Source organism: Nelumbo nucifera, chromosome 7 (genome assembly GCF_055504915.1).
Source record: "Nelumbo nucifera cultivar China Antique chromosome 7, China Antique-T2T, whole genome shotgun sequence".
NCBI classification, from domain to species: Eukaryota; Viridiplantae; Streptophyta; class Magnoliopsida; order Proteales; family Nelumbonaceae; genus Nelumbo; species Nelumbo nucifera.
This window is the reverse complement of record NC_142655.1, coordinates 17,488,147-17,514,729: the sequence shown is the minus strand read 5'-3', so window position 1 is coordinate 17,514,729 and position 26,583 is coordinate 17,488,147. Positions and strand designations below refer to the sequence as shown.

The following is a 26,583-nucleotide window of genomic DNA, read 5'->3' as shown; positions in this document are numbered from 1 at the left end:
ATGATACCAAAAATGTCTCCTAATAAAAACTGAGAATCATCATGGTAGCATGATACTATCATTCAATAGCCAATCAACTAATATTTACTCAAATTCACATGGTTATATGGTCGAATTTATAAGACACTCTACCCATTTGAACACTGTTTTTAGTTCAAACAGGTCCCCTTTTGTTTTGGTAGAATAACAGCTCCTTTGGAATACAGAATACCCATTCATCATTAATTTAATCAAGACCATATCTAAGAGTTTACTTAGACAAAATATCAGATTAATTAGATACCCTTATTCTTCAAATAAGTATATATTTGCTCAAAAGTACTGTTCTTGTTCTTTACCAGCTTAAAATTAATGATTCAATTTCTTTCTTTCTTTTCTAAATTTTTCAATCAAGTTTCTAAAGATAACACATTAAGCCCCCCCCAAAAAAAATTAAAATAAATAAATAAACCATAAAATTTGCACAAACATGAAAAAGAAAGGCCGACATGTGTGGAAGAGGGAAAGTGACGGACTGACGGGGTGGTTATCACGTGCAAAAGGTCAAAGTTGAAGTCCTTTTTAAAAACAAGAAAGAGAACAGGCTTTACCAACTTTTTTTTTTTTGTGTATAATGTTTTTATCATTAAATTTTTTATCAAATACTTAATTATTATTTTTTCTGTTGGCTCCATTTACCTACTATTTTCAAAAATATTATTTACTAAATCTTTGGATAACAAAGAAAGGAACATCCACCAAGGGCTTTGTGGTATTTTCTTGTCCATATCCTTAATTTTCATCAAGGAAAATTGATGGGGCATAATACAACATGAGTAAACCAATAGGAAGAGTTATTCATGACTTAAACTTGATGAAACTTGAAAGTTTCAAGCGTAATACCACACCTGCCAAACTCACCATGTATTGTTCTTTCTCTGAGAACCATTCAACCTAAGTTTCAAGGAAAAAGTATCCCTACCTTTCTCTAATTTTTCCTTCAAATTAAATCTAACCTAAAAGGTTAAGCCGTGTTAAGTGAGATCCTTGAATAGGTTTTGTATTCTAACATGTCCCCTCATACGAAAGTCTATTAGACTTGAAACGTGGATAATACAGGCCCATCCATACCTTGTATTGAAATTTAATTAATTATAATGGGTGACGAGAATCGAACACTAGACTACTTGGTCAAAGTGGCTCCAATACTGTCTCAAAAAATCATTCAACCTAAAAACTTAAACCGTTAACTGAGGTCCTTGAATAGGCTTTATTCTCCAACACTCTTTACTATTTTCTCTAAATTTTATACTAGTAGAGATCAGTAAGATGGGACAGCTTAAAACCAAATAAGATTTTACATTCATCTTACAATAAGAATAGATTACCAAATAGAGATGATTCAATCACAAAAACAATTATAAACACCAATAGTTTTTTTTTATTATTATTATTGTATTTCATAACAAATATATGATCAAATCAAGGCAAAATCTATAATGCATTCCATAAAAATTGATATATAGAATTCAAACATGAATGAATCAGTGATACATAATCTTTAAGATAGTTAAAGTGTTTAATGATAGATACACCTTGTGTAATATTGGAATATATTGACAAATAGAGATATTTTGGTTAGAAAACTTAAAATTTTGAAAAGTATATTGCACTTGAAAAGATTATAGACATAGATATGGATAAATACTAATAGAAACCACGTTGGATCCACATCAGCTTGAGTGAATAGAGGACGGTGAAAAGGTGTTTAGGGATATATTTTCTAAATTTCTAACAAGGAAGAGACATTGACATGAAGCTACTCACAAGACAATTTCTAATTTGATATAACATAAATGTGAAGTGGTAGTTAGGTTGAATGGGATCATGAAATTCATAAAAAAAAAGAGCCTCCATTGGCATGTAGTTGAGGAATCGCAAGCATCCGGTATACTGCCAAAATGATTTTTTTTTGTCAAGAGTAAATATTCTATTTTACTGTTTAGAGAGACATTATTAAAAGTTTAAGGAAAGGTTAATATATTAACATTTCTAATTAGGTTTAAGGGTTTATATAGTATAGTACAAAGTGCAAACGAACAAAGCCGTACTCTGCAATTTCTAAAACCTTGAATTAATTAATCCAATATAAATATGGCTGTTAGAATATGATTATATTAGTTAGTGCCATCTTAATTAACGTGTCACACAGCTTCCTAACAAATAAAAAATTGGCACAAGGAGAGACGTATGGATAACACAGGTAGGGGTGCTCCGATCCGTCGGCTAATTTTTGAAATCGAATTGATGTTATCGGTTTTTGAAAAATTGGTAATCGGAGTCCATCACTTCGGTTAATTAATGATTTGGTTTATTGATTTTTTAGTTTTTTATTATTTATAATATTTACTATAGAAATGTATAAATATATAATAAAATACTAGAAATATATATAATATTATATTTTATATAATAAATAATATATTATATATTATAAGTATATATATTTATATATAATGCATATTTATTAATTTATAATGTATAGAAATATAATATATATATATATATAAATATACATAAAATGTATATAAATATATGTATATTGGTTGGTTTGATTAACCGTCGGTTTTATATTTTGGTTAATCAAAACCGAACCTGTACCTTTGATTTTTCTAAATATTGAACCAAAACCAAATCGACTGGTTTGATTAACCAAATTTTCGATTTAGTTTCAGTCAGTTTTTTCGATTGATTCGGTTTTTTGGTTTTTTTCTCACCACGGGCCAAACCTAAATGGCCAAACTTTTTTCCAAACAGATTCTATGCAATAGTGAATGCTAGATACAGAACGGTAAAGATTAAGGTTGCATTTGATATCATCATTATTTCCATCTGCAATGTTTCAGGTCAGAATTTTATGAGAATATAATTTGTTTCTATCATAAATGTTTTGAATCATCAATACAATATTTGGTATTATTATTATTATTATCAAATTTGATGTTTTTATTATAAATCCCAACATCAATCTCATTCTCATGTTTATATTTTTTTAGTGGAAGTCATGGTTTTTAAAACCGACCTGGAGATCGAACCGGTCAGGGGTCCAGTTACCGGGTCAAACGGTCGGCCCGTTCTGACAAAAAAAATAAAAAAAAATGAAAATCAGTCAAAATTGTTCGAACAATTAACCACCCAGGTCAGTGGTTTGCTGGCCCAAATCAACGATTTTTATGGAAAATTCGGTTTTGGGGAAAACCGGAACCAATCACCTATCGATTCTCGGTTTTTCCAGTCTGACCGTCCAGACCGGTTCAGTTTTAAAAACCATGGTGGAAATGGAAATGGTTATCTGATTTAATGTGATGTGATAAGACAATTTTTAAAAAATTTGCATTAATCAACCTAACATGTTACAAATAAAAGTGACAATGATACCGGTGTTTCAAGTTTCGATGTTTTGAATTGAAACAACGTTTACTTAAAACACAAACATTGCTATTTGTGATTGAATCAAGTTTGGAGAAAATTGTGTGCTTTTTCCTTTTATGCCAGCACCATATATGATAAATCAGTCAAAGTGTATAGACTTAGTCAGTCCATCCCTTCATTACTCTATCCCCAAGTGTGGATGTATTTGATGGCTAATCTAACATGTTCTCCCACAGTGAAAATTTGAATGGTTGTGGGCCTCATTCATCAAAAGACTGGTGTAGGGCATTATCATTGATCCCACAGCCTACTGAAAAGCTATTGCATTCATCTAATCCTGATTCATTGTCAGAAGGCAGTTGACTGGTGGTAGATTTAACAATCTCCAGCCAAACAGAACATTGACAACTAAAATCAAAACGATCGATGTCTGATGTGATGGCGTTTGCACTTGAAACGCCAATGGTACAAACTACCAATTAGCTCCTAAGTAGTTTCACATGGAGAGAGAGAGAAAGAGACCCCACACTCCACAGTCCACACAGGATGTCAAATGTGGGTTCCATGGTTTTCTCTTTGTGGGCTGCATATGGCCCTGTTGATCAGTGGGAGCTATGGGTTGAGCACTTTAGCTCTATCAAGTCCGGCCCGCTGCCACATGAAACAACAGTACTAAAGGGTTGTACTGTACTGGTCTAATAACTTGGGCGATATTTTGGACTGGGCTGTCACAAGAGAACCAAAGGGCCCACTACCAACTCAGCAAAGTTGAAAAGATAATAGGGTTAGCTCGTTGACGTTGAGGGAGCCATAGTTTTGTCTTCCATCAACCCATCAGATTGAATACAACTGATGATTTCCTTAGAGTTGCAATTCTTGATCAAGCTTACGTGTTCATTTGGCTTGGCGAGCATACGCTAGAAAAAAGTTGATTAATATAGCATCCTTCCAAAGCATGCATTAAATAGCTATATTGGTTACAAAAGCTCTGAATTTGCTTTCAAAATTCAGCATAAGCCATACTTTTCACTGAGTCATGAATCGCTCTCTCTTGACCTAAAATATATGCAACAACACCCTAATGACCAACCAAACTTGCTACGTACGTAGAGATGAGGGGCGTGGCGATTCGCATGTGCAAAAGGTCAAGAAGGTGAAGTCTTTCTTTCATGGGTCTTCCCAGTTTCTTAATTATATCATTCTTGACGTCTAGCCTTATTAAAATTTTCAGCAATTTGATCAGTTCTTGCCTTCTCTGCAGATCGGATTCGAATTGCTTTTAATATACAAAGTTAAGATCAACTACACTATATATATATATATATATTTGGATCAATAATTCAACATTAGATTAGATCCAATTATAAATGGATCGAATTAGATCTGAATTTTTCATCTTGTATCAATCAGATTGGATTCGGATTTGAATTAGGACAAATGAATAGAGTTTGCAGCTCTCTCTAGTATTTAATTTCCATTGGTCTTTGAAACAAAGCAATTGTTATTCTTTTATTCTCTTCTCTTCTGTTTTTTTCATCCAATCAAACAGTTAAAACCAGAACGCCCCATTCCGATCCGGATTCTAGACCCTATTCCCATAAACCAAACAGGCCTTTAGATCTATTGGTGAAATGGCAAACCACAAGGACGTAATCATGGCAGTCCGGGCATGCAAATGATGAAGACCCATTTTTCTATACTAACATGAATGTCAACTTATTATTGAATTGAGGCATGAAAACAGTCGTTCATGGCGTGTACGTAGAGAAGGATTTTGATGCAACGCAACAACCCACGCTCCAACACCATCAGAATGGCGTGAAGGTTAGAGCAAAAGCTTGCAAGCAAGCATAAAACGAGAGCTTGCGTTTACATATACACACTTGCAAGAAATGGACGGGGAGGTTCGCGTGCGTGAATGCTTAGTTTTTTGAAAATGATTTATTTCTTTTTCCAATAAAAAAAAAAAAAAGTTGCCACCTCAGCAAAGATTAAATTGCTCTTTGCTGACGTGGCTATTGTTTATTTATTTAAAAAAAAAAAAAAAAAAACAAAATCATCCATATTGACAAGCTCAAGTCCTTTTCAATGTTTTACCAAATACCAATTCCTTCTTGTCTTCTAAGATATGGCTTTTATTATTCTTTTAGGCTTTTCTTTGACCCTTTTCTACGACAAAAAGTTCAGCTGCTTGGTGTTATAATAAACTACTACAGGGTCCGGATCTGCTGCACTTCCATGCGTGTAATAATTAATCATTAAAGGAATTCTCGATATGGCTACTGGCCTGTGCATGTTGGTAGTTATTAAATTTTATTTATTTAAAAAATTATTCTGATATTTTTGTTCTATAGTTGGTTAGATCATCCCATCACATTGATTTTTGATATTGAAGATGGGACCCAAATTGGACTCTTGGATTAGCAAAATTATTCACAGCCAATATAAAATTCTTTAGTGTACTTGTGTTTGAAATATGGTAATAATATAATCAATAAGGGATACTCACTGCTTGAGAAGTGCACTGACTTTCTATTATTTTTGCTAGGGGTGGAATTTGGGCTGGCTAAGCTAGATTCAGATTCAGAGAGAAGAACATAATTGCATCTAAACCCACTAACCCAAGCCAACTTTAAAATCTAAACCCACTAACCCAATTCCAGATTGAGTTAAATCCATCAATCATCATAATTGCATGCATGAGTACAAAAACGCAAAAGTTGAAAAAAGATGAAGCATCAAGACCAAGAGCAAAGTGGAAGTCCTTCCTTGGGAAATGAACCCGCAATCAGAAATTAAATAGGAAATAATGGATCAACTATCCTTTAGCTATACAAGTAACTAACAAGGAGCAGATGGCCCATGGTACATCTGAGGCTCACTGGCCCATGGAGAGCCCACAGTTCCATGGGTTTGTTCCCAATCTCCCAGGTCTTCACCATAGAAGCGATTGCCCAGTGACCATCTGAGCTAACAGGTCTTTGGCTATTATTTAATTCAAACTCCATAGAGCTGCAAGTCAGGTCAGGTTAGATCGGGTTGAGGCAACCCTAGCTCAACCCTAAGTTCTAAACCCCAACCCTAACCCTAATCCAATCCGACCTTCAACCCAACCAATCCAACCTTAACCCTAATCTTAACTAAATTTTTTCAATCCTAACCCAACCTGAAGTCAATTTTGGGCCCAATCCAACATTCTTCCCATCCCTTAAAACCTTATATAATTTCTCGATTTTAGATCTTAACTCAAGTCTCACTACATATATTAGTCCTATGTTTCATTGATACTTGTTTGTTGACATTTTTTTCTTTTGTTCTTTTGGTACAAAATTCAGAAAAACAAGTGGCAGAAATGACTATAGTTTATTATGAGTTATGACTTACGGTAGATCTTTCTTAGGCGGCAAACAACATAGAGGAGATGAAGAATAAAATTTTCAAAAAACATAAAATAATGTTATTAAGGTTTTAGTCTTTCTTATTAGAATTAAGTGAAGTGATTATCTTAAAAGAAATACATTATACTATGCGGTGGGGGCTATACAAATATCATGCATCTAAAAAAATCAATGTATGTTGTATATTACATATAACATATATTTATATATGACATGTACTATAGAGTTGGGTTCGGGTTGGGTTAAGTTGGCTAAGGGGTCAACCCTAACCCAACCCGAAATAAAGTCAAGTTAATGAATTTCAACCTTAACCCTAACCCAAACATCAACCCGACCCAACCCAACCCAACTTTTTTGGGTTGGGTTAGGGTTGGATTCGGGCCAACCCGGCCCAAGTTGCAGCCTTACTCCTGAATGGTAAGTTGAGGTTCCTAGTTACTATTTTATCCCTAAGGCTGTGTTTGGTTTTTCAAAAAAACAAGAGAGAAATAGATAGTTGAGGACATGTTCTTGAAAAAAAAATATGAAATTTGTTAAAATCTTTTCCCTTAACCTTTTATTTCTCTCTTATTTTCTGATAAACCAAACAGAACTTAAATGTTTGATTATAGTTAGTTCTACTTTCACCAAGAAACAATAGAAAATTTTGCTTAGTAGAAGTTATGTTGGGCCTTTTTACCTTCAAAACATCGTTCACCACCCCCTTTTACTTTGAAACAAGCATTCACCTTCTAAAATACAAAGCAGTAAATTCGGTTTAAAAATTAAAAAAAAAAAGGAAATTTAGTTCAGCTAATTCAACGACTATCAAACAGTCCCTAAACTAGTTGGCACCTGCAGCTGAAACCTTTGAAATATTTTGTCAATCATTTCTTACCTTTCAAGATTTAGCTCCAATCTCTTTTAGGCTTTTATGGATTTTGTTTAGAAACATTGACCAGCCCAAATATTATGTGAGTATGGTGTAATAGAAAAAGAAAACCAGATTGACTAAAGAGTGATATCCCAAAGGGGCGGAGCTATAATATATATATATATATGTGTGTGTGTGAGTGGGGTCAATTGACCACAAGAAACATAGGCTTTTAACTGTTGAATAAAAAACACAAAAAGACAAAAATCCTTTGGGCTCAGTTTGGAAGCAATACAAATATAAATATGTACAGCATAAATACATACAAAATAATATAAAATATAAGGTTTTATACTCTACATATTTGCATTTGTACTCTTTCCAAACTCAGCCTTAGGTTTTATCCTTAGATAAAGAAAAACAAAAGACAAAAGACAAAACTTCAAAAGAAAGCTATCATTCCAATTGAATATCCCTCTTATATATATTATGTGTATCAATTCTAATGTAATTTTCTTATTTTTTTATGTAAGACTTGTTATGAAATTAAAATCAAGAACTCAGTTATCACATTAATTTAATGTTTACAAGTATAAAATTGAAAAATATAAAGTATGAATTCTCTAATTTTCTTACTTATAATTGTAATCGTGTAGTTCACTTAGTAAGTCAATATGATTTCAAATTTTCCTTAAGTTTCTTTTGTATGTACATCTTTTTTTTTTGTTTTAAGACATTATAATTGTCCTCGATAATTGTAAAATAGCACTGCTTATTTTTTGTTGAAGTAATGTGATTAATGTATTAAGCCTTTTTCTTATATTTGTGCTTTGAAAATTTTAAACTATTTTTATTACTTTTGGTCAAATCATTTAATGCATGAAAATATTATTTTACAAATTATTTAATGACTCCACAAGCAAAAAAAAAAAAAATCCTACCTACGACTATGCACCATTTTTTTTAATTGGTAAGATCATCCAATTACTTTGGCTTCTTATTTTATAGATACATTGACCAGCCCAATATTACCGTGAAAAACGGCATATGCATGCAAAATAATACAAAATATAAGGTTTAGCATTCTACATATTTGTATTTATACTCTTTCCAAACTAAGCAAAACTTATGATACCAATGAGTGGAAATAAGACAAAATTAAGGTGCAATACTTTTGTCAGGTAGAAGTGCTAATCAAAGTCACAAACAAATGCATGCAAATATGAAGCAGGTGAAAATTTTGCCTTGAGAGAGTTTTTTGCCTTCCTGCCTTCCTGTTCCCCTCCTTTGCTATACCCTAGCTATCTCCCTCTTTATTAAGACTCCTCTCATCCACACAGACCTCCGGTCACCCTCTGTCTTTTAGGGAGACTACCCTTAGCCGCCTTACCACCCTACCTACAAAAAACATTCAAAGATGACAAAAAAAGTCGTCAATAGTATGAAAGATATGGTTTTTCAAAGATGGCAAAAAAAATTGCCTTGAGTTTGGTTTGCACTGCAAATAGTCCTAAAACCCAAATTGAACTCTTTAGTTTAGTGAAAACATTCAAAGATGACAAAAAAAAAAAAAAAAATCATCAAATGTATGAACGTTTTGCGTGCCATATGTGGTGTTCTCATCAATGCCTTAAATGTCCAAAACTCAGAAAAATAATATGGGGTGCATACAAAAGTGTAGGATATGCAATGAACTTTTTCAATCCCAGTAATCAAGGTTCATATGTATTGCTTTTCAAAGGACAATGTCTTTCTTTGAGATGTCCTAGATGAATTCGTGAAACTTTGGCTCCATTTGGAAGGAGTACAAATACAAATACAAATATGTAAACTGCAAAATCTTGTATTTTGTATTAATTTTATATATATTTGTACTATACATATTTGTATCTGTACTCCTTCCAAACTGAGCCTTTAAAGCAAATCAAAGTGTATTTCCCCCTTTGAATTGTATGATACACAATTTTTGCTTAAACGTTGGCAGTAATTTGAAGATTTTTACGGGTTGAATGACCTAACTGGTAAAATGATCACAGTGAGCTTCCCAGTTTTTTGTCCCATCAGGGTCTGGTATGTTATTGTCATCATTTCCTTGTATTTGCAATTGGTTGGAATGCAAACTATTTGGGTGCAAATTCTGATTCATTTTTGTTTCAAATTTACTTCATTTAGTTTGATTGCAGTACAAATGAAATAAAATGACCTGAAATTCAAAACAAAATTAAATCAAAATTGCACTGCAACCAAAGGCGGCCATAGGATTTCTTATGAGCAAGCACAGCAAATTAATCCAACGGATATAGGTGAGTTTTCTTAGGATTAATTCACTCCATAAGGCTCAGTTTGAATGAGTACGAATACAAATATGCCCAGTGCAAATACATACAAAATACAAGGGTTTACACTATATTTTTGTATTTGTACTCTTTCCAAACTGAGCCTTTTGGAAGGAGTACAAATACAAATTTGTAGAGCAAAAAACCTTGAATTTTGTATTATTTTGTATGCATTTTCACTGTATATTTTTATATTTATACTCTTTCCAAACTGAGCCAAAGTTTTTTTCTCACAATAGTGTTGGCTTTAACAAAAGATGCTAAAAATGACTTGATCGAAGGCCAAAGGCCGGTGTAAGTTGGGTAACCGACTTCAATGAAAACACAGAACTGGGCCTGGACCCCATGGCAGGCCCATTCAAGTTTTGAGAAATGCTTAACCCAAGCCCACCTAAGCAAGCAACCTGATCATGACTTGCCTTGGAAATCAAGTTACAATCTTAACAACAACTAACTTCATAATTGCAAATTTTGTGAAAACAAGTATTTATTTCAAGGAGGTAGGGAAGAAAGCTGAAGAAAATGGGAGCTTATAAGAAACCACAAATTGTATAACCAATACATTAGGCTCAGTTTGGAAGGAGTACAAATACAAATATGTAGAGTGCAAAACCTTGAATTTTTTATTACTTTATATGTATTTGCACTGTACATATTTGCATTTATACTCCTTCCAAACTGTGCATTAGTTTTCATGCCAAAAATTTGAAGTGAAAGGATACGGTTTCATGCCAAAATCAAAAGGTTCATAAAATGTGAAGAATGGTGAATTGACTAGCAACTGAATATCATCCACTGCAGCTGGCTGTTATTTTTATGTACCCTTAACACCAAGACGAGGGTTTGAGGGAGCCCTTCTTAGTTCCGTTTGAAAGGACTGGACTGGTTAGCCCCACATAAACAGCCTATAAGCTATATTTGGTGAAAAAATCATGAGCCCAAATTTGGTTATCAATGAGTCATTTGAAGGGCCATCTGCTTCACCCTCTTTTAAAAGCTTATCTACAGCTCCTTCTTCAATGCAGTTTGACCAGTTTAGTTGAATCTTCAACTCAACCCTCCCAAACAGGTCCTTAATCCTTATGCGTCTTCAAAGAGTGGATCAGCTGTATTTCATGAAAATGATCATTCTTAGTGGTGCAAGTTGAGTCACGTTTTGCCAGATTGAGATCAACCTACCCAGCCCAAGTTGTAGTAGGACTGGAGTTTTGGGATTGGATTAATCCAATTTCTTCACTTTAGTTCGCTAAAACATTTTTTATTTCTTAAGACTTAAAATTGATGGGTCAAGGTTTACAGATTTTAGAATTATTATATGCACAAGACAAAGCTATAGTGATTTAGAAATATTATACTTATAATACTTGCACATTATATAAAAACATTTGATGCTGCGCAATCTGGCTGCTCCTAACTGGTGGTGGCTTAGCTTCCAGTAGGCGACGGACGTGGAGAATCTGTACAGAAAGAATCAGAGAACCCGGGGGGCTTATCCGGCGAGGTCGCTCCGATGCTTAAGTCAGTACGTGCGAGCTGAGAATAATTAGAGAGCAAGAGAGCTATTAAGCAATAAAATGCGCGTACCTTTGGACCCCAGGAGGGAGACCTTTATATAATGGAGTCCTCGCGGGCTCTACAGAGTAGTTCCATGATCTTTGCCATGATAGAGTTTGTTTCTGTGTTATCTGGAGATAACGTTATCAGTTGATAAGGCTAATCACTTTCGCCCGAATCGGACGGGGAGATAATGCTTAGTTGTTGCAAGACGTGATCCCGTAGAATTCGGGAACCGTTGGAGAGACTTTCGGGATTGCGTTGAGGGTAGATCGGTATACCCGAGCTGGTTTCTACCTCGAACTGATGTTCTCAAGCTAAGGGTCGTACACCCCAAACTGAATTATGAATTGATGTCGCGACCTGGTACTGAGGTGCCCTTACCTCGGGATGAGTACCGAGGTGCTCTTAGCTCGGGATGATTTCAGCTCGAAGGATCCCTATCTCGGGGTAGTGGAGTCTACTTTGTAGCGAGTTGGCTATGCCGAGTTGTCTCCTATGCCGAATCACATCCACGTGTCCCCTTATTATGAAGTCAAGCCAAATCACCCTCCATCACCATTATTGGAATAATATAATTTACAAAACGAGTAATTAAAAATACCATTGATTCTTCTTCCTCCATATGAGTTGACTGATTCAGATTGTATAGAAAAGACGAGCAACATCAATGAGATGGGATAGATCTGGAAGCTTGCGTGGCCTAATTAGATTGGCATGAAAATGAAATGAAAGTCGGTCGAGGATCTTTTTAAGGGCTCTCTCTCTCCCCCTCTAATTGTGTCACCTGAAACTCGGTTAGACTCTAAGAATAGAATGTACAATACAAAATAATATAAAATATAAGATTTTACACTCTACAAATTTGTATTTATACTCCTTCCAAACTGAGCTTTGGGGATCTTTTATAAGGGTATTCTTTGATACTCTACAGATTTGTTTTTATACTTCCAAACCGCAGCCCTCGGGTTCTTTTTTAAAGGGAGGTGAAGGGATATCTGACAATATAAGAGATGTTAACGAGAATGCTTTTACTTTCGTTTGTTATTGAAATTACCACATCAACAAAGAAAAATGTTCTTTAATATGTTTTCCAAACCATCAAAATGGTGATGGTTTCTTAACCAAAAAGAGACTTTGTAGTATAAAAGTACAAAATTTTTGGAATATGCTAGTAAATAACAATATTAAATCATGTTATTCAATTCAGATTTAAAATCATGTTTCTGGTCTTAGTTCTGACAACAAAAACCATATACCATGGTTTTCAAAACCGGATCGGACCAAAAAAACCGCTAACCAGAGCCCCCAGGTCCGTTTTTGCTAAAAACTGGAATTTGTTAGAAAACTGGAATTGCTAATGAGGGGTCGTCGCTAGAAATTCCTTAAGGTCCCCTGGGCAAGTTGATTGCAGGTATGTATTAGATTACAAATTTGATGCCGGATTTATCGTTGGTGACAATTGAATGAAAATCTCACCTTGTAGAACTGCAAATTGTTGGGCAGAACCGGATGAATGACCAAGTTGTGAAGAGATTCTCTCGCACTAGCTCAACTGTAAATACACTCGGCTGATTCAGATTATATTGTATAGAAAACAGTGTAGAGGTCACATTGCCCTCATCAAATATTGCCATAGCCACCATACATAGAGATATGATTATATGAATGCCAAGAGATGGGTACAGAGTGTTTGAATGAGTTTGACTGTATTCAAAGTGGGTACCTCCTGATCTTATTCTATACTGATAGAATTATAGAGGGAATCTCATTACATGTTCTTGCTTACATGTTGTTTTCTATATTTTTTGAAAAATTCTGTATTTTTTGGAAATTTCTCTACTTTTTGTATTTTCTGTGTTTTATTATTTTTATTTTTTTCATATGTTCTTCTTTTTCCTGTATTTTTTATGTATTTTTTGTATTTTATTTAAATTTCGATGGTATTTTTTATTATATATAAATATTTTTTGTTTTTTATTTATTTATGACATCACGGGTCAAACCGTTCAAGCCGGACGGTTGAACTGCCAAACTGGAAAACAGTGCCCTATACATTACCACCAACATGCTTTCTGTGAGATTTTGTTTTAAGAACCAAATAGTTTTCAAACCAGCTGGTTTTGTTTTGTCTGGAACTGGCGACCAAAAAACAAACAATTCACATTAGAGAAATCTCCCTCACCCCCTAGTTTACAGCAACAGTTAGGCACAAGCTTCAAGCAACCGTAATGGAAAGAATTGATATAACATGCCTCGAAAGAAAGTGCGTTCCACAACATTGGCCCCATGTTATTTATCAATAAATAAATAAAACAAAACAAAACAAAAAACATTGGCCCCATCTCAGTGAGGTGAATTTTACAACAAAATCAGTGTTTCTTTTGACATCCATTTAGCAAGAGTCGATATTCGGTCAGTTTCGCTCAGTCTGCAAGAACGAAACCTACCAGAGAACAAGAAATAGATGTCTGGTTTCATCTAATGCAGAAGGCAGTAAAATACTACACTTGCACTACATTCTAGTCCGATGATATCCAATGCAGGAAGCAGAAGTAAAGACAACGCACATTCAAACAGCCCACCAACACCCAGAAAGAAGCACACTGCTCTTTAATGAGAAATAATCAAATACGAAATAACTACTGAAAGAAAGGGAAAACAGGACGAAACAAAAAATAATAATAATAAAGAGTTGAGTAGCACATAAATTCTAAACCTGTAAATGTAAAGATGTATTTAAATAATCCGGTACAATTATGACACATCATATTATATGGGTATTGCGAGCATCATCAACTAAACGAGGAAAAAAACCGACCGCCAAACAATGGTAACCCAAGACCCTTTCGTCTTATTGAACAAACCGCAAATTAGAACACACTCAAATCGATCTCCAGGATTAGGAGATGGGCAAGGCCCAAGGATCCTCACCTTTTAGTTTATGATTGAATTCAGCTGTTGGATCCTAATCTACAGTTCAAATGATGGAGTGTTCCTACAAGCAAGCACTCACATGAAATCATAGTCATCAAGAGCATCATAAGTATCGACGACAACATCGTCTACTTGCTTCTCGATATGAAGCTGTTTCTTTTTGACACCTGAACAAATAGACACAGAACACAATTAGGAAAAAGACCAATCTGCAAGTAACGAAAAAATGAAGACATTTGAAGAAATCCCACGAATGGCGCACTAGTGACAAATTCAATCAATGTCATAGTGGGCCTGCCTAATCAGATAACTTGATAATAGATATCAGATAACCTATTTACCCAAACTTTGTCACAACCACATTTGCTTCCCATTCTGAACATGGATACGACATTTTTCCACTGGTGTACCTTAATTTTTTTACTCAAGATTCAGAAGTATGACCAACATGCTTACCTGTTTTCTTTTTACCCGCATTGGCTTCTTTCTCTGCCTTGAGCTTTTCATTTGCAATTGCTGTGATAGATGAAGCAACCTCTTTTGCATCTGCTGCTTTCAGAGCTGTCATTGATAGTCTCATTACTGTTTTGAGGAGGGTTATGTAATGGAAACTCTTCTGAAAAAGTAGAACACAATTGACTCGTGAATCCCATATCTTTCATTATCAATTAACAGAGATACAGAAAAGTAATACACACAAACCTCATATGGCCGCAGTTTATAAGAAACAAGCTCTGCATATTCTAAGAAGTCATTTTCAGATTTGGGGATGAAATTATCAAGTGTCTTCTCATCACCCCTCTTAGCAAAGAGTTCTGTTGTGGATTTGTAGTCCGCTTCTTCCACAAGCCTGACAGAAATACAGACATCATGAGCTCTTGGTTCATTGATTTGATCAAATAATACCGTTATGATTGAGAGGAAGTAGCAGTATCTACTCAAAACATTAAAAGTCAGTATCTGTTGAATCAAAAGTTGACAGCAAATCAACAACTCTCTTTATTATGAGCATTCTATTCCATCTCTACTTACAAAAAATCAAGACAATAAGCCTTGGGATATGAAGGGCATTGCTTGGAAAAATAGAAACATGTATCACATTAGGCATAGAGAAGTACATCATAAAGTACTACAATTTTTTCCATTTAGAGTTTTAAAAGCCACCCTAACAAATGGCTGCATGAATGCCGAAGCTGTGAGGTGCAAGTCCATGGCAATTGCAATTTGCAACATGCTGGGCTGCTGACATAAATAATACACCTTTTGATTCCCACGTCAAAATTGATATGATCTTTGTATGCCGTTGTAATGTTGAAGCTAAAAGGAGGAATGGAGGAACATCCCAATAAAAGTGCCTTGGGAGTTCGAAACTTAAGCTACAAAACAGGACAAAATGACAAAATTTTGACAATATACATTGTTCAGGCATATTACATATACAAGGACAAATGCATAAGTTGATTTAAGGGCTCAAACTTTAACAATGGATATGGCACTGAACAAAATGAAATGGAAAAACAGGATTCATGTAACCAACCCCATATAGTTGGGACAAGGCTCAGATGATGGTGATGATAAGCCAGCACTACATCCATATATATTTGCTGTGGTTATAGATCTACTAACTAGACATTCACAAGAGGTGGTCCCATGATGTTTTAAATGCAAAGCTAAGAACAATGGAGAAATGCTTTAGAGTAAAACAAAATACATGTATTGCAATTCTAGTAAAATATTAGTCACAATTTGGGTGCAGTTAAAGTCATTATCAGGAGTTACCCCAAACTAACCACTTCCGGTACCTTGGATCATTCAACCATAATAAGGGAGAAATTAAAGAGGATGTAGTCTTAAGCATCATAGTTAGAGCTAGAGATGCACCTAGTTAGTCATGCAGTCAGTGTGGCTCTTAGTTGACTAGGTTGTTAATCATTGGTCAACTAGCCGACCAAACCAATGCTTAGCCATCCCAAGTATAACCAGATGATTGGTGAAGTCGTTAGTATGGCTCTCAGTTGACTAGTAGATGATTAGTAACACTTTGGTGACACTATTTTTCATTGTTGGTAACAGGGAAAGAATAGAGTTGATTAGCTGTTAAGAAAACAATAAGCAAGAGAACAGGCCATAAGCAGCACCACAATATAAAATGTCATTCCTCTATTTTTTTCTTTCTAGTAACTAAAAAATTATGCTACATTAATATAAGAAAAAGAAAATTAACCATAATAAAAACTATTCTATAACCATAGGATCACAAAGAAAAAAATAGGATGGTATACTCACAACACCACCATCCTATTAGAGTTAATATTAAGTTTGAAGAGCATCTCTCAGATTGATATGCACTAATCTGTCCAAGTTTCCCAACTGTCTACTTTTTCTCAACCTATAAAAGCCAATTCTCAATAACAGAAACCTAATCCAGATCAAGGGATGGTTCAATTGAGTGAATATCAAATTCAACAGATTGATTATTTTTTGTACAAGATCAAGTAATCAACTACAAATAAGACCCTCCAATACGGATAAGCTTGCAGCTCATCATATATTTTCTCTTGTGCCACTTATATGATTCAATCATAACTTGAATTGTCAATCATTAATTAGGAACTTGTCCTTTCCTTTCTATGTGTTTTTTATGCAACTTTATACCTTGATCTTTATTATCAATAAAAATAAAATATATTGAAACCGAATGGTAAATGTGCATGTAATCAAGGGGTTGTCAGTGTCAGTTCTAAATGCTACTTTTTTTACCACAATGATCATATATTTTTCCTTGCACCGATTATCAGAACTTGAATTGCCTGTCATCATATTGGAAACTTGTCCTTTTACTTCTAATATATGTGTTCTGTATAAAATTTTATACCCTGATTTCTATTATCAATCAAAGATAAATATATCAAAGTACAATATTAAATGCATGTAATAAAGGTGTTATCAATGTCAGTTATAAATGCTACTTCTTAGAACTCAAATTCATGCCTAAAATACTAAATTTCTCCAAACACAAGACACATGCATAAAATAGCTGTATGTCCAAATGAGAAACAAAACAGCAAAGAATTTTACCTTTGTTGTCGAAGCTTTTCAGCAACAGGATCCAAGGGCTCTTCGACTTTTACTTCTGCAGTTTTTCCCTTATTTTCACTAGGCTTTACTGCCGATTTTTTTGGGATCTTTTCCACAGGAGGTTCTGGTTTAGGTGCCTGACCACACAATTTTGAAATATAAAATAAAACCATCACGAGTGCCAATCTTTTTAAAAAATTATGGTCTTGCAAACAATATGTGCTAATCACAATGCAACCTCACAAAAATCTATAGCATTGCAGTGGCTTAGTCCAAAACTAGCATCACCAAAGATGTGAAACAGTGGTGGCTTCGCAATGACAATAATAGCAAGGATGCTACAATCCCAATGTTACACTTCCAGCTCATAACAAACATAGTGAAAATGCAATTATTCGACAAGCACCAAGAACAACATGGTAATCAAGGCAGCTAGGCAAGAGTAGGTAACAGGGTACCCCACCTTATAGAATACTTACTTAGGCAGTGGTTTTCTTGACAGATAAGACCTATAATTACTAAAGTATAATCCATGTAGAGAGGTCCTGTAACTTCAATTAATTGTTATTTGACATTGGAAAACACTAAAAGGAAAGTCAGTAATAATGATATTTTCATATAAAGCAGCAAGGCACATAATATTAGGTAATGCTATCATCATCATATAAGCTTTATCCCAACCATATGGTATCAGCTACAATATCCTGTTTTTCCATGCCATTCTATTCATTGTCATATCTCCTTCAAAAAAAATGCCCTTTTCGCCTGCCCCTAGCTCTTCTAGCCCCTTCAACTTGTAACAGGTCATTTCCTTCTTATTAGTGCTATAGTAGTCCTGCATGCACGTGTCCAAACCACATTAATCTACTATCCCTCATTTTACTACCTCTTGGAGATACTCCAAGTCTCCCCCAAAGAAATTCATTTCTAGTCTATCCTTTCTAGCATTCCCACTCATCTATCTCAACATTCATAGTTCTGTTACTCATTTTTGGATATGTTTCTTGCGCCCAATACTCTGCTCCATATAACATTGCTGTCCTTACATTCAGCAAAAGCAGAAAAGAACATTTAAAATCACAAATTTCCATATTACAATAATTCAAAGAAATAAGACAAACAAAAGCAATAGCACAGTTAATTGAAGCAAATAAATAATGGACAACATATTTATTTAAAAGGTGGCCCCAGAAGGCACTGTAGCAAGTATATGCAAAAAAGGCAAGATATAAAAGGGGCCTCCAGAAAATGTGTTCTAGATAGTTATGCAAGATTGATCATAGCCTCATAGATGCCCATATATATTGTATTGGTTTAAGTGCAATTGAGAGAATATTGGATCTTTTTTTCTTGTTCTTTTTTTTGTTTTGGAAAAGGTAAAGTAATTTTATTCAGCTCAAAAAAACATACAAGCTGGGTTCAGACTTCAGACCCAGAAGGGCAGACTGAAAACCACAGTAGTTACACTCTCCCACCAGGAATTAGAGCAAGAGACAGAAGACAAATTCAGACTTTTGAATTCCTCAGATAGCCCTCTGAATGATATCTTCAGGACTTTTAGCTTTATTACAGAAAATTCTACTATTCATCTCAGCCCAAATGGACCATAAGACAGCAGCAGGAATAGTCCTCCACACCAGGGTCCCTTTCTTGCTTAGGCCTCTCACATTCCAACAACAAAGAAGATCCTTAACTAATCTAGGCATTACCCAACTGAAATCCAGGGCTCTGAGAAAGTGTCCCCAAATCTGATAGGAAAATGGACAATGAATACATAAATGATCTGTCGATTCAGCATGTTGCCCGCAAAGAATACATGAAAGATGCATAACCTGGATGCCCCTCCTCACCACATTAACTCTGGAAAGACATTTGTCAAGGGCCATCGTCCAAATCAGAAAGTTGACTTTTGAAGGACTTATAGGATTCCAGATCTGTGAGAGAATATTGGATATTTGTTCATCCAAAGTTGAGGATAGAAAGAGTTCCATGGTAAGAAATTTTGGTCACACTTAAAATTAGTGGACAAGGATTTATAAAATGTAAATTCTTTTCTTCAAAGAGATACATTTTCCTTCTGCATTGACTGTACTCGCTTTTCCTTTGAATGAAGTTTTCCATTTTATTCATTTTATTACAAAACTTTCAAGCAAACAAGTATTTCTAGAACAAATCCATCCAATTCTAGAATCATAAGAGTATGTAAATTCAGCTACATTGGGTCCTTACATTGGCTACAATGAAATAATTTGAGATATTTGTAGTGCCCAAAAAAGGTTGTTGCATCATGTTCAAAACAATTGTCACATAGAGACCATCAAATTGGCTGGCTGAAATATTGGATTGGTTTTATTGATTCAAAAACGATCCTTTAAACATCCTTTCTCTATTACCAAAAAAAATGTCCTTTTCTCTAGTGAATAACAATGAACTTGTTAATTAGAATCAAGAAAAGTTCGAGAAAAATATCAAAGCAGCAAGGAAAGTGTAAAAGTGAGAAAAAAATTGATCAGTAACAATGACTTTCCATTAGTAGTAGTGAAAGATAATTACACACCAGGACACAACCAGCGCCTGGCCACAAAGAAAAAATTAGAATACTGCCTAACACATCTTATTTCTAGTGACTCCTTGCTTGGCTAAGGGACCTGCAAAGCCATTTGCAGATCTTCTCACCCAAGATAATGAAGATTCTACATGCCAAGAAATACACCCAACCTCCCTCAAGACCTGTCTATGTGTCCACACGCCTAGGCTGCTAGGCTTCCCTTTTGTTTATTGTAGTATGGTTCCATTTGTGATTTTCTTGGGCATTTGGAGGAATAGGAACAGAAAGAGCTTTAATGGGAAGCAGAAAACAATAGAAGAATTATGCATACTTTTAGTCCTTCATTATGGACTTGGCTAATTTCCATACAAGAAAAAATCATTAAAATAAAAATAACATTACAATCACTCTGCTGTCAAGCAGACACCAAAAAGCACTTATCAAAGAAAACTTTCAAAATTACAATCTTGAAGTTCAAGAACATCCCAAAAATTATCTTCTAGATCTGAAGCATTCACTGGCAACTGGCAAATGATATTTGATGTATGTAATTTTTTATGTTTTTTATTTTCTATATCATGGTAGAAGCTTTTAACCATTTCTGTATCATGTCTTCAAAAATTTTTTTTTGATAGGAAACGGTAACATTCATTGATGAAAGTACAAAAATCACCACCCAAAGGATGGTTGGAGAAGCCAAAACAAAATTAGCCTTACAAACAAGCCCAAAACAAAGCCTCCCTATTAACCCCTTGCTTAGCTAAAGTGTCATCCATTCCATTTGCAGACCTTCTTACCCATTTAAATTGCACCCCAATCTCCCTGGCTAAGCTTGCAATTTCTTTTAGTGACTCTCTAAGTGACCACACTCCCAGGTTTCTAGCTTGCATCCACCCTATTACCAGCTTGGAATCTCCTTCCATTTCTAAGTGTGGCATTCCCCATTGTTTTGCCAATCTCAAGCCTTGGAGTAAGGCCTTGACTTCTGCCCTTAAGGAATCTCCCACCCCAATTGGGAACAAGTATAGGGCCAAAATTCTTCCTTCCTCATCTCTGAAAACACCCCCAACTCCCGACAGACCCAGATTACCAAAGGAGCTTCCATCAAAATTTAATTTCATCCTGAACTGAGGCAGTGGGGACCAACTCTCTTGAACTATAGGAGAAGAGGATGAGGATACAGCTATAGAACTCCAACTTATAATTAATTCAACTGAGGAGAAGTCCTTGAATAGTTGCAGAGCTTTCAGCCAATGTAGAATCTTGATGGTAATGCCCTCAACAAGGGCTTCCTTGGATTTTTCTTGCCCATGGAAAATACTTCAAAAATATCATGATATGCTTGTACTGTGTTTTCACTCATTGTCACATTTTGTGATTCTACATCTTTCTACAGTTAGCAAATTGAAGTTTTTAGAAAGAATGAAATAGAACATTATATCAAAAGTAATGTCATCTTGGTTAGTCATTAGAAGCTGAAGATAGAAGGTGTTGTCCCACCACCAAAAAAACACAAAAAAAAGTAACATTAATCCAAGTTGTATGATGACCCACACCCCCCAAAAAAAATCTTTGAAAAAAATTGGTTTCCTAAATCACACAATCTCCCCTTTAATTTTCCATATATGAATGTACGAAACAAATCATATTCCTCTCCATTCAATAGTTCACGTAGGGAAAAGAGAAAACAATGCATGGTAAAACTTAAAGCCTACCTATTCACATATATTCCATCAGAAAACAAGCAACATCAAAACATGGCCATGCAACCATAAATAAAAAGAAAGCAAATTTGCACTAGGAAGTTAGTGTGTCATTTGCTGCATCCTCATATTAGTTGGTACATAAGACTGGTATTCTACATACATTATTTCCAAAATAAACAAATACAGGGATGACCTAAAACAGTTAAGAATTGTACCGGTGCAGGCTCATCTTCATCCTCCCAAGAATCCTTCACATCATCTTCTTCTACATCTTCATCATCCCATAAATTTTTGGGTTGCTCCTTTTTAAGAACAGGTGGAACTGGCTCATCCTCTGTAACAATCCAGGTGTCATTGATAAATTTAGTGGTTGCTTAAGCTATCTAAACAACATCCAATGAAAAGAGTTAAAAAGTTGTAGGAAAAACAAAACGGCTCACTATTTTGAAAGCATACAAGGTAAAATTCAAAGTTCAAAATCCTAGAAAAAAGTCATCAATTTCATCCCTAAATATTGTGGGTCCCTTTGGTTGAGATGCTAGATTGCTAGGTACTATTTTCATTTCTAAACAAGTACATACAGTAGGGGCATCATTGAGGAAATTTTCCTTCTAGCATAAGTGATGTTCACCTACCCTCCATTTTGTCCATCCTGCTCTAATTCTATGGGTGACATCCTTTTTAATATCTCCCCTGTTATGAATTATCAAACCAAGTTAATGAAAGATGTCACATTGAGGTATCTCTTGATCACCAAGTCCAATTTTGGCTGTAACTTCATTATTTCCTTTCCTTTTTTATCAATAAATTATTTCCTTTCCTTTTTTTATCAAATTTAGGGTAATCCATATTATTATTAAATATGCATTGTATTTATTCTGTTTCAGTCCAATTTATTTTAAAACTTCTTGTTTCTAAAGCATTTTTACAGTTAAATCCATTTAGTTTCATCAACTAATATCATGTCATCAGCAAACAACAGAAACCAGCAAACCTCCTAAAATCCATGACAAATGCAAATGAACAAACGCTACATGCTGATTTCTGATGGAGCCTAATTATTACGAGAAACTCTGATAACTCTTCCCTAGATGTTTTAATATTTGTTGTTGCACTATCATAAGCGTCCTTAATTAGGTCCACATTCCTATTAGGTACTCCTTTCTTTTTTAAAACCCACCTTATTATCTTCCTAGGGACTGAATACCATGTGAAGATCTCTATGCTTCTCCCAAAACTTTTTATCAATTGCCTCAATAAATATAGCATCTAGGGTTAATCTCCCTAGCATAAGATAAAATTAGTTTTCTTAACATGCACATTTCACGACATAACCTTTGTTCAATCACTCTTTCCCAAAGTTCCATAGTGTGGCTCATAAGTTTAGTCCCATGATAGTTATTACACTTTTCTATTTTGTTTTTAAATATGGGCATCATGGTGCTCTTTCCCCATCCATCAAGAATTTCATTTTCTTTTATTATCTTATTTAATAGTTTAGTTAACAATAATAGGCCCTCATCCATCAAAAAAAACAATAATAGGCCCTCCTCTCCCATACACTTTCAGAATTCAGATATCTATTAATCCTAATTCCTTCTTCATCTTATTAAAACCCTTCTTCACCTCAAAAACTTTACTTCTTTCTAGTAATATCAAGCCTACACCTCTTGAAAACATTCATACCTTGGCTTGAAACTAAAGATCCAGAACAGAAGGCAGTAATAATAGGGCCATAGGGAATAAAATAATCTAGGAAACCATTTCCATACAGTTGCATTTGATTCCCTCCACAAAGGGGATCTTCTCAAGACTAGAAAAAAGAGAATATATCATCCCAACCAAAAAGAAAAGAAAATCATTATCACTTACACATAATCATTATCATCGCTACATCCATGTTACAACCATGACTACTTTCTTTCAGCAGCCTAGAATGATCGATCAAGAAAAAGCTCTCAAGAGACACGAATACATCTCCATGCAAAACATCTTGACCAAAAGCTCCCCCATTCACCAGTGCCTACTTCACATCAAATCCCTTAAATGAAGGCCCAAGGTAGTACTAAATATTCTGATCTTGTAATTTTGAGTACCAATAAACTACGTTTTCCCATGGTACATTTCTTTTATCATATAAAGTATAAATCCAAATGAAAATCACCATTTTTGCATTATGATAATTGGTAAATCCTAAACTTCATAATTTTAGTGAAGTTGAGAATCATATTTTTACCGAACAGCTTCCTTGACATTATAAAAATTTACATTTCTTTTATCATATAAATCCAAATGAAAATCACCATTTTTGCATTATGATAATTGGTAAATCCTAAACTTCATAATTTTAGTGAAGTTGAGAATCATATTTTTACCGAACAGCTTCCTTGACATTATAAAAATTTTTATTTCTGTATATAACCTGAAACTTCAGACCCCACTAATAGTCGCACATAAATCCAACAAACCCTGGTTATTCAGGCCAGTTTTACCCCTTTAAGGTCAAATAGCGACCAAAACAGACAATAATAACCAGAAATAATTACATCAAATTGTGAATGTTTCAAAACCAAGCAGTTACTGATAGTACCAAACCCCATAAGAATACCCATACCCTAGAATCATACAGAAGTTCAATGCAAGATATATGTGCATTTATTATGTAATTTGATAATATACATGTGTGTAAAAGAAATGCGTGAGGGGGCATAAAAGAATAACTGAATAAACAATGAATTGAACAGAATATAAACATTACCCCAGTCCTCCATCTTTCTTGAACTCTTCTGCTATTCGATGCACTGAATGTAAATCAAATTGTGGTTCCTGCATGTGCATAACGACAAATGTGAGAGAAAACTAATTTTAGAAGCTCGTGCCTGTAGTACCTAGGATTTGATGGACGAATAAATCACAGTTATAGCATAATAATCAAGGCAACAAGGTAAGGCAACAGACAACAGATTTTGATAGAGGCAATGTAGCAAACAGGATCTATAACATACCCAAAAGCACTTCTTTTTTTTCGAAAGAGATGCTTAAATGAAAAGGTGCGGAAAATTTCTTCAAATCAACTCTGATACACTGCAAAAGAGGGAAATAATCATAATGCAACTTAACCTAAATTAATCCAATATTCTAAACAACATGAAATACTAAAGAAATCCAATTCTAACAGAAACCCTAATCTAAGAACCAGATAATTAAATCAAACTATCAGTTGTTACTAAAACCTTACCCCTGTGGCCCTGTCTCAGTCATAACAGAACAGATATGGTTTGCATGAGCAGAAGGGACGGAGCCCCACTGTGTCACTCAGAGAAGAAGGGGAGGAAGATGGGATAGAACCCCCCCCCCTTTTTTTGTCTTTAGTGGAAAACATGGAGGATTGACGGAGTGCCAGGTTCAACTCAGAGCCGCCCCTGTTTGAGTCTCATTGAACAAGAAGAAGAAGAAGGAACTCGAAAATTAGGGCAAGAAGATGGGGTGGAACCCCAGTTGAGAAGGAGGAGGGGCGGGGCGCTCTGACTCATAAAAGAAAGGAAAGAAGATGGGCGGAGACGGAGGAAAAAAAAAAAGAAGGGGAAGAATAAAAAGAAACAGTAAGAAAAACAAGAACAAGGCGGAAAGATACCTGCTTGGCTGGTTCTCTTCTTCGATTATTCACCTTCTCTAGTTCCCTTTGGTCGCCCTCCTCCTCCTTAGATCAATCCCCCTTTAATCGGCTGGTTCAGTCGGCTCTTATTGTTTGTGCTCAAAAGCCGCTGTTGATCGAACCCTAGGACCCGGCTAGCATACGGATACGATAAACACAGAAGACAAAACGGTCCGTAAAAATATATAGAAGCGGGTCTGCTAGTCGGGTCGTTCAGTGAGCCTTCCCTGTACGACCTGGAATACTTCCACCTGCTTCAGATTGGAGCCGGATAGGACCCGTATGTGTTCAACGTGGCAAGTGGTCTTATTCATGAGTTAAATTTATCGCAATTTCCATATGCTTGCCAAGTGCCTATTTTTAACTTTTCTTTTCAGACATATTTTACAACCTTAAAAATTAGAATTTTGAACCACGTGGAAGAAGGTCCCACATGTGGTTGGCAATTTGGATCTGCCACGTTACTCCACGTTGAAAATAGCGGAGTATATCATCTAGTGGCATGGGTGGAGGGTGTTGTATATCTGAATTGTCCATCAAATTGAGAGACCTCTAGATTGGTCTAATAGTGTAAGGATGTCAGGATGAATGTTGGTTTTGTTAAAACCCGAACCCGATAGTGGGACTACCAAACTGAAAATTAGAAATCGATTTGGATTTTTCAATTTGCATCCGATATAAAAGCTGGCAAAGGCCCATGCAACACAAGTGAAACGAAAATATTTTCTAAAAAAAAAATTGTATAGATAAGGGAGGGAGAAAATAGTTTTAGTAAAATCATAGGAATGACAAAGTTGTTTTCACTTGGATAAATTTTTTAAACTACCCTTATGGTTTAGCTAATCGATTAAGTATATCCTTATTATTTGACTATTGTCTAATGCTATCCTTATTATTTATGATAACTGATTAGTTCTACCCTTAATGTTAGCATCCATTAATATTCTATCACAATTCGTACATACATGATGTATATTTTTTTTAAAACTCAATTTTACCCTTATCATCTTCTTCCTTTTAGCAACGACGATAGCTCTCTCCACCTCCAGCCTCTCTCTCTAGACTAGCCTTCATCGAATCTGTCAAACCAGTCTTCTCTCTGTGAAA

At 35.0% G+C, this 26,583-nt stretch overlaps 1 protein-coding gene across 2 annotated transcripts; it reads right to left on the bottom strand.

Moving 5' to 3' along the window:
• Window positions 1-14,216: 14,216 nt before the first annotated feature.
• On the bottom strand, window positions 14,217-25,882 carry LOC104607855 (uncharacterized). Of its 2 annotated transcripts, none has more exons than XM_010273605.3 (8): window positions 25,456-25,882; window positions 24,827-24,905; window positions 24,580-24,647; window positions 22,037-22,155; window positions 17,568-17,704; window positions 15,192-15,339; window positions 14,946-15,105; window positions 14,217-14,656 (listed from the first exon to the last, which is right to left on the bottom strand). In XM_010273605.3, the coding sequence occupies exons 3-8, from the start codon at window positions 24,590-24,592 to the stop codon at window positions 14,565-14,567; spliced, it is 669 nt and encodes a 222-aa protein (XP_010271907.1). In that variant the 5' UTR covers window positions 24,593-24,647; window positions 24,827-24,905; window positions 25,456-25,882; the 3' UTR covers window positions 14,217-14,564. The 2 variants fall into 2 exon arrangements, with proteins under 2 accessions (XP_010271907.1, XP_010271908.1); XM_010273606.3 differs by lacking the exon at window positions 25,456-25,882 and adding an exon at window positions 25,060-25,382.
• Between the last annotated feature and the right edge of the window lie 701 nt (window positions 25,883-26,583).

What these genes read in the sequence shown, in the direction of transcription:
- LOC104607855 (XM_010273605.3), bottom strand. An exon ending in ATGAAGATGAGCCTGCACCG is followed by an intron (nt 17,705 to 22,036) that starts GTACAATTCTTA and finishes TTGTGTGGTCAG; the next exon opens with GCACCTAAACCAGAACCTCC. An exon ending in TGCGGGTAAAAAGAAAACAG is followed by an intron (nt 14,657 to 14,945) that starts GTAAGCATGTTG and finishes CTATTTGTTCAG; the next exon opens with GTGTCAAAAAGAAACAGCTT.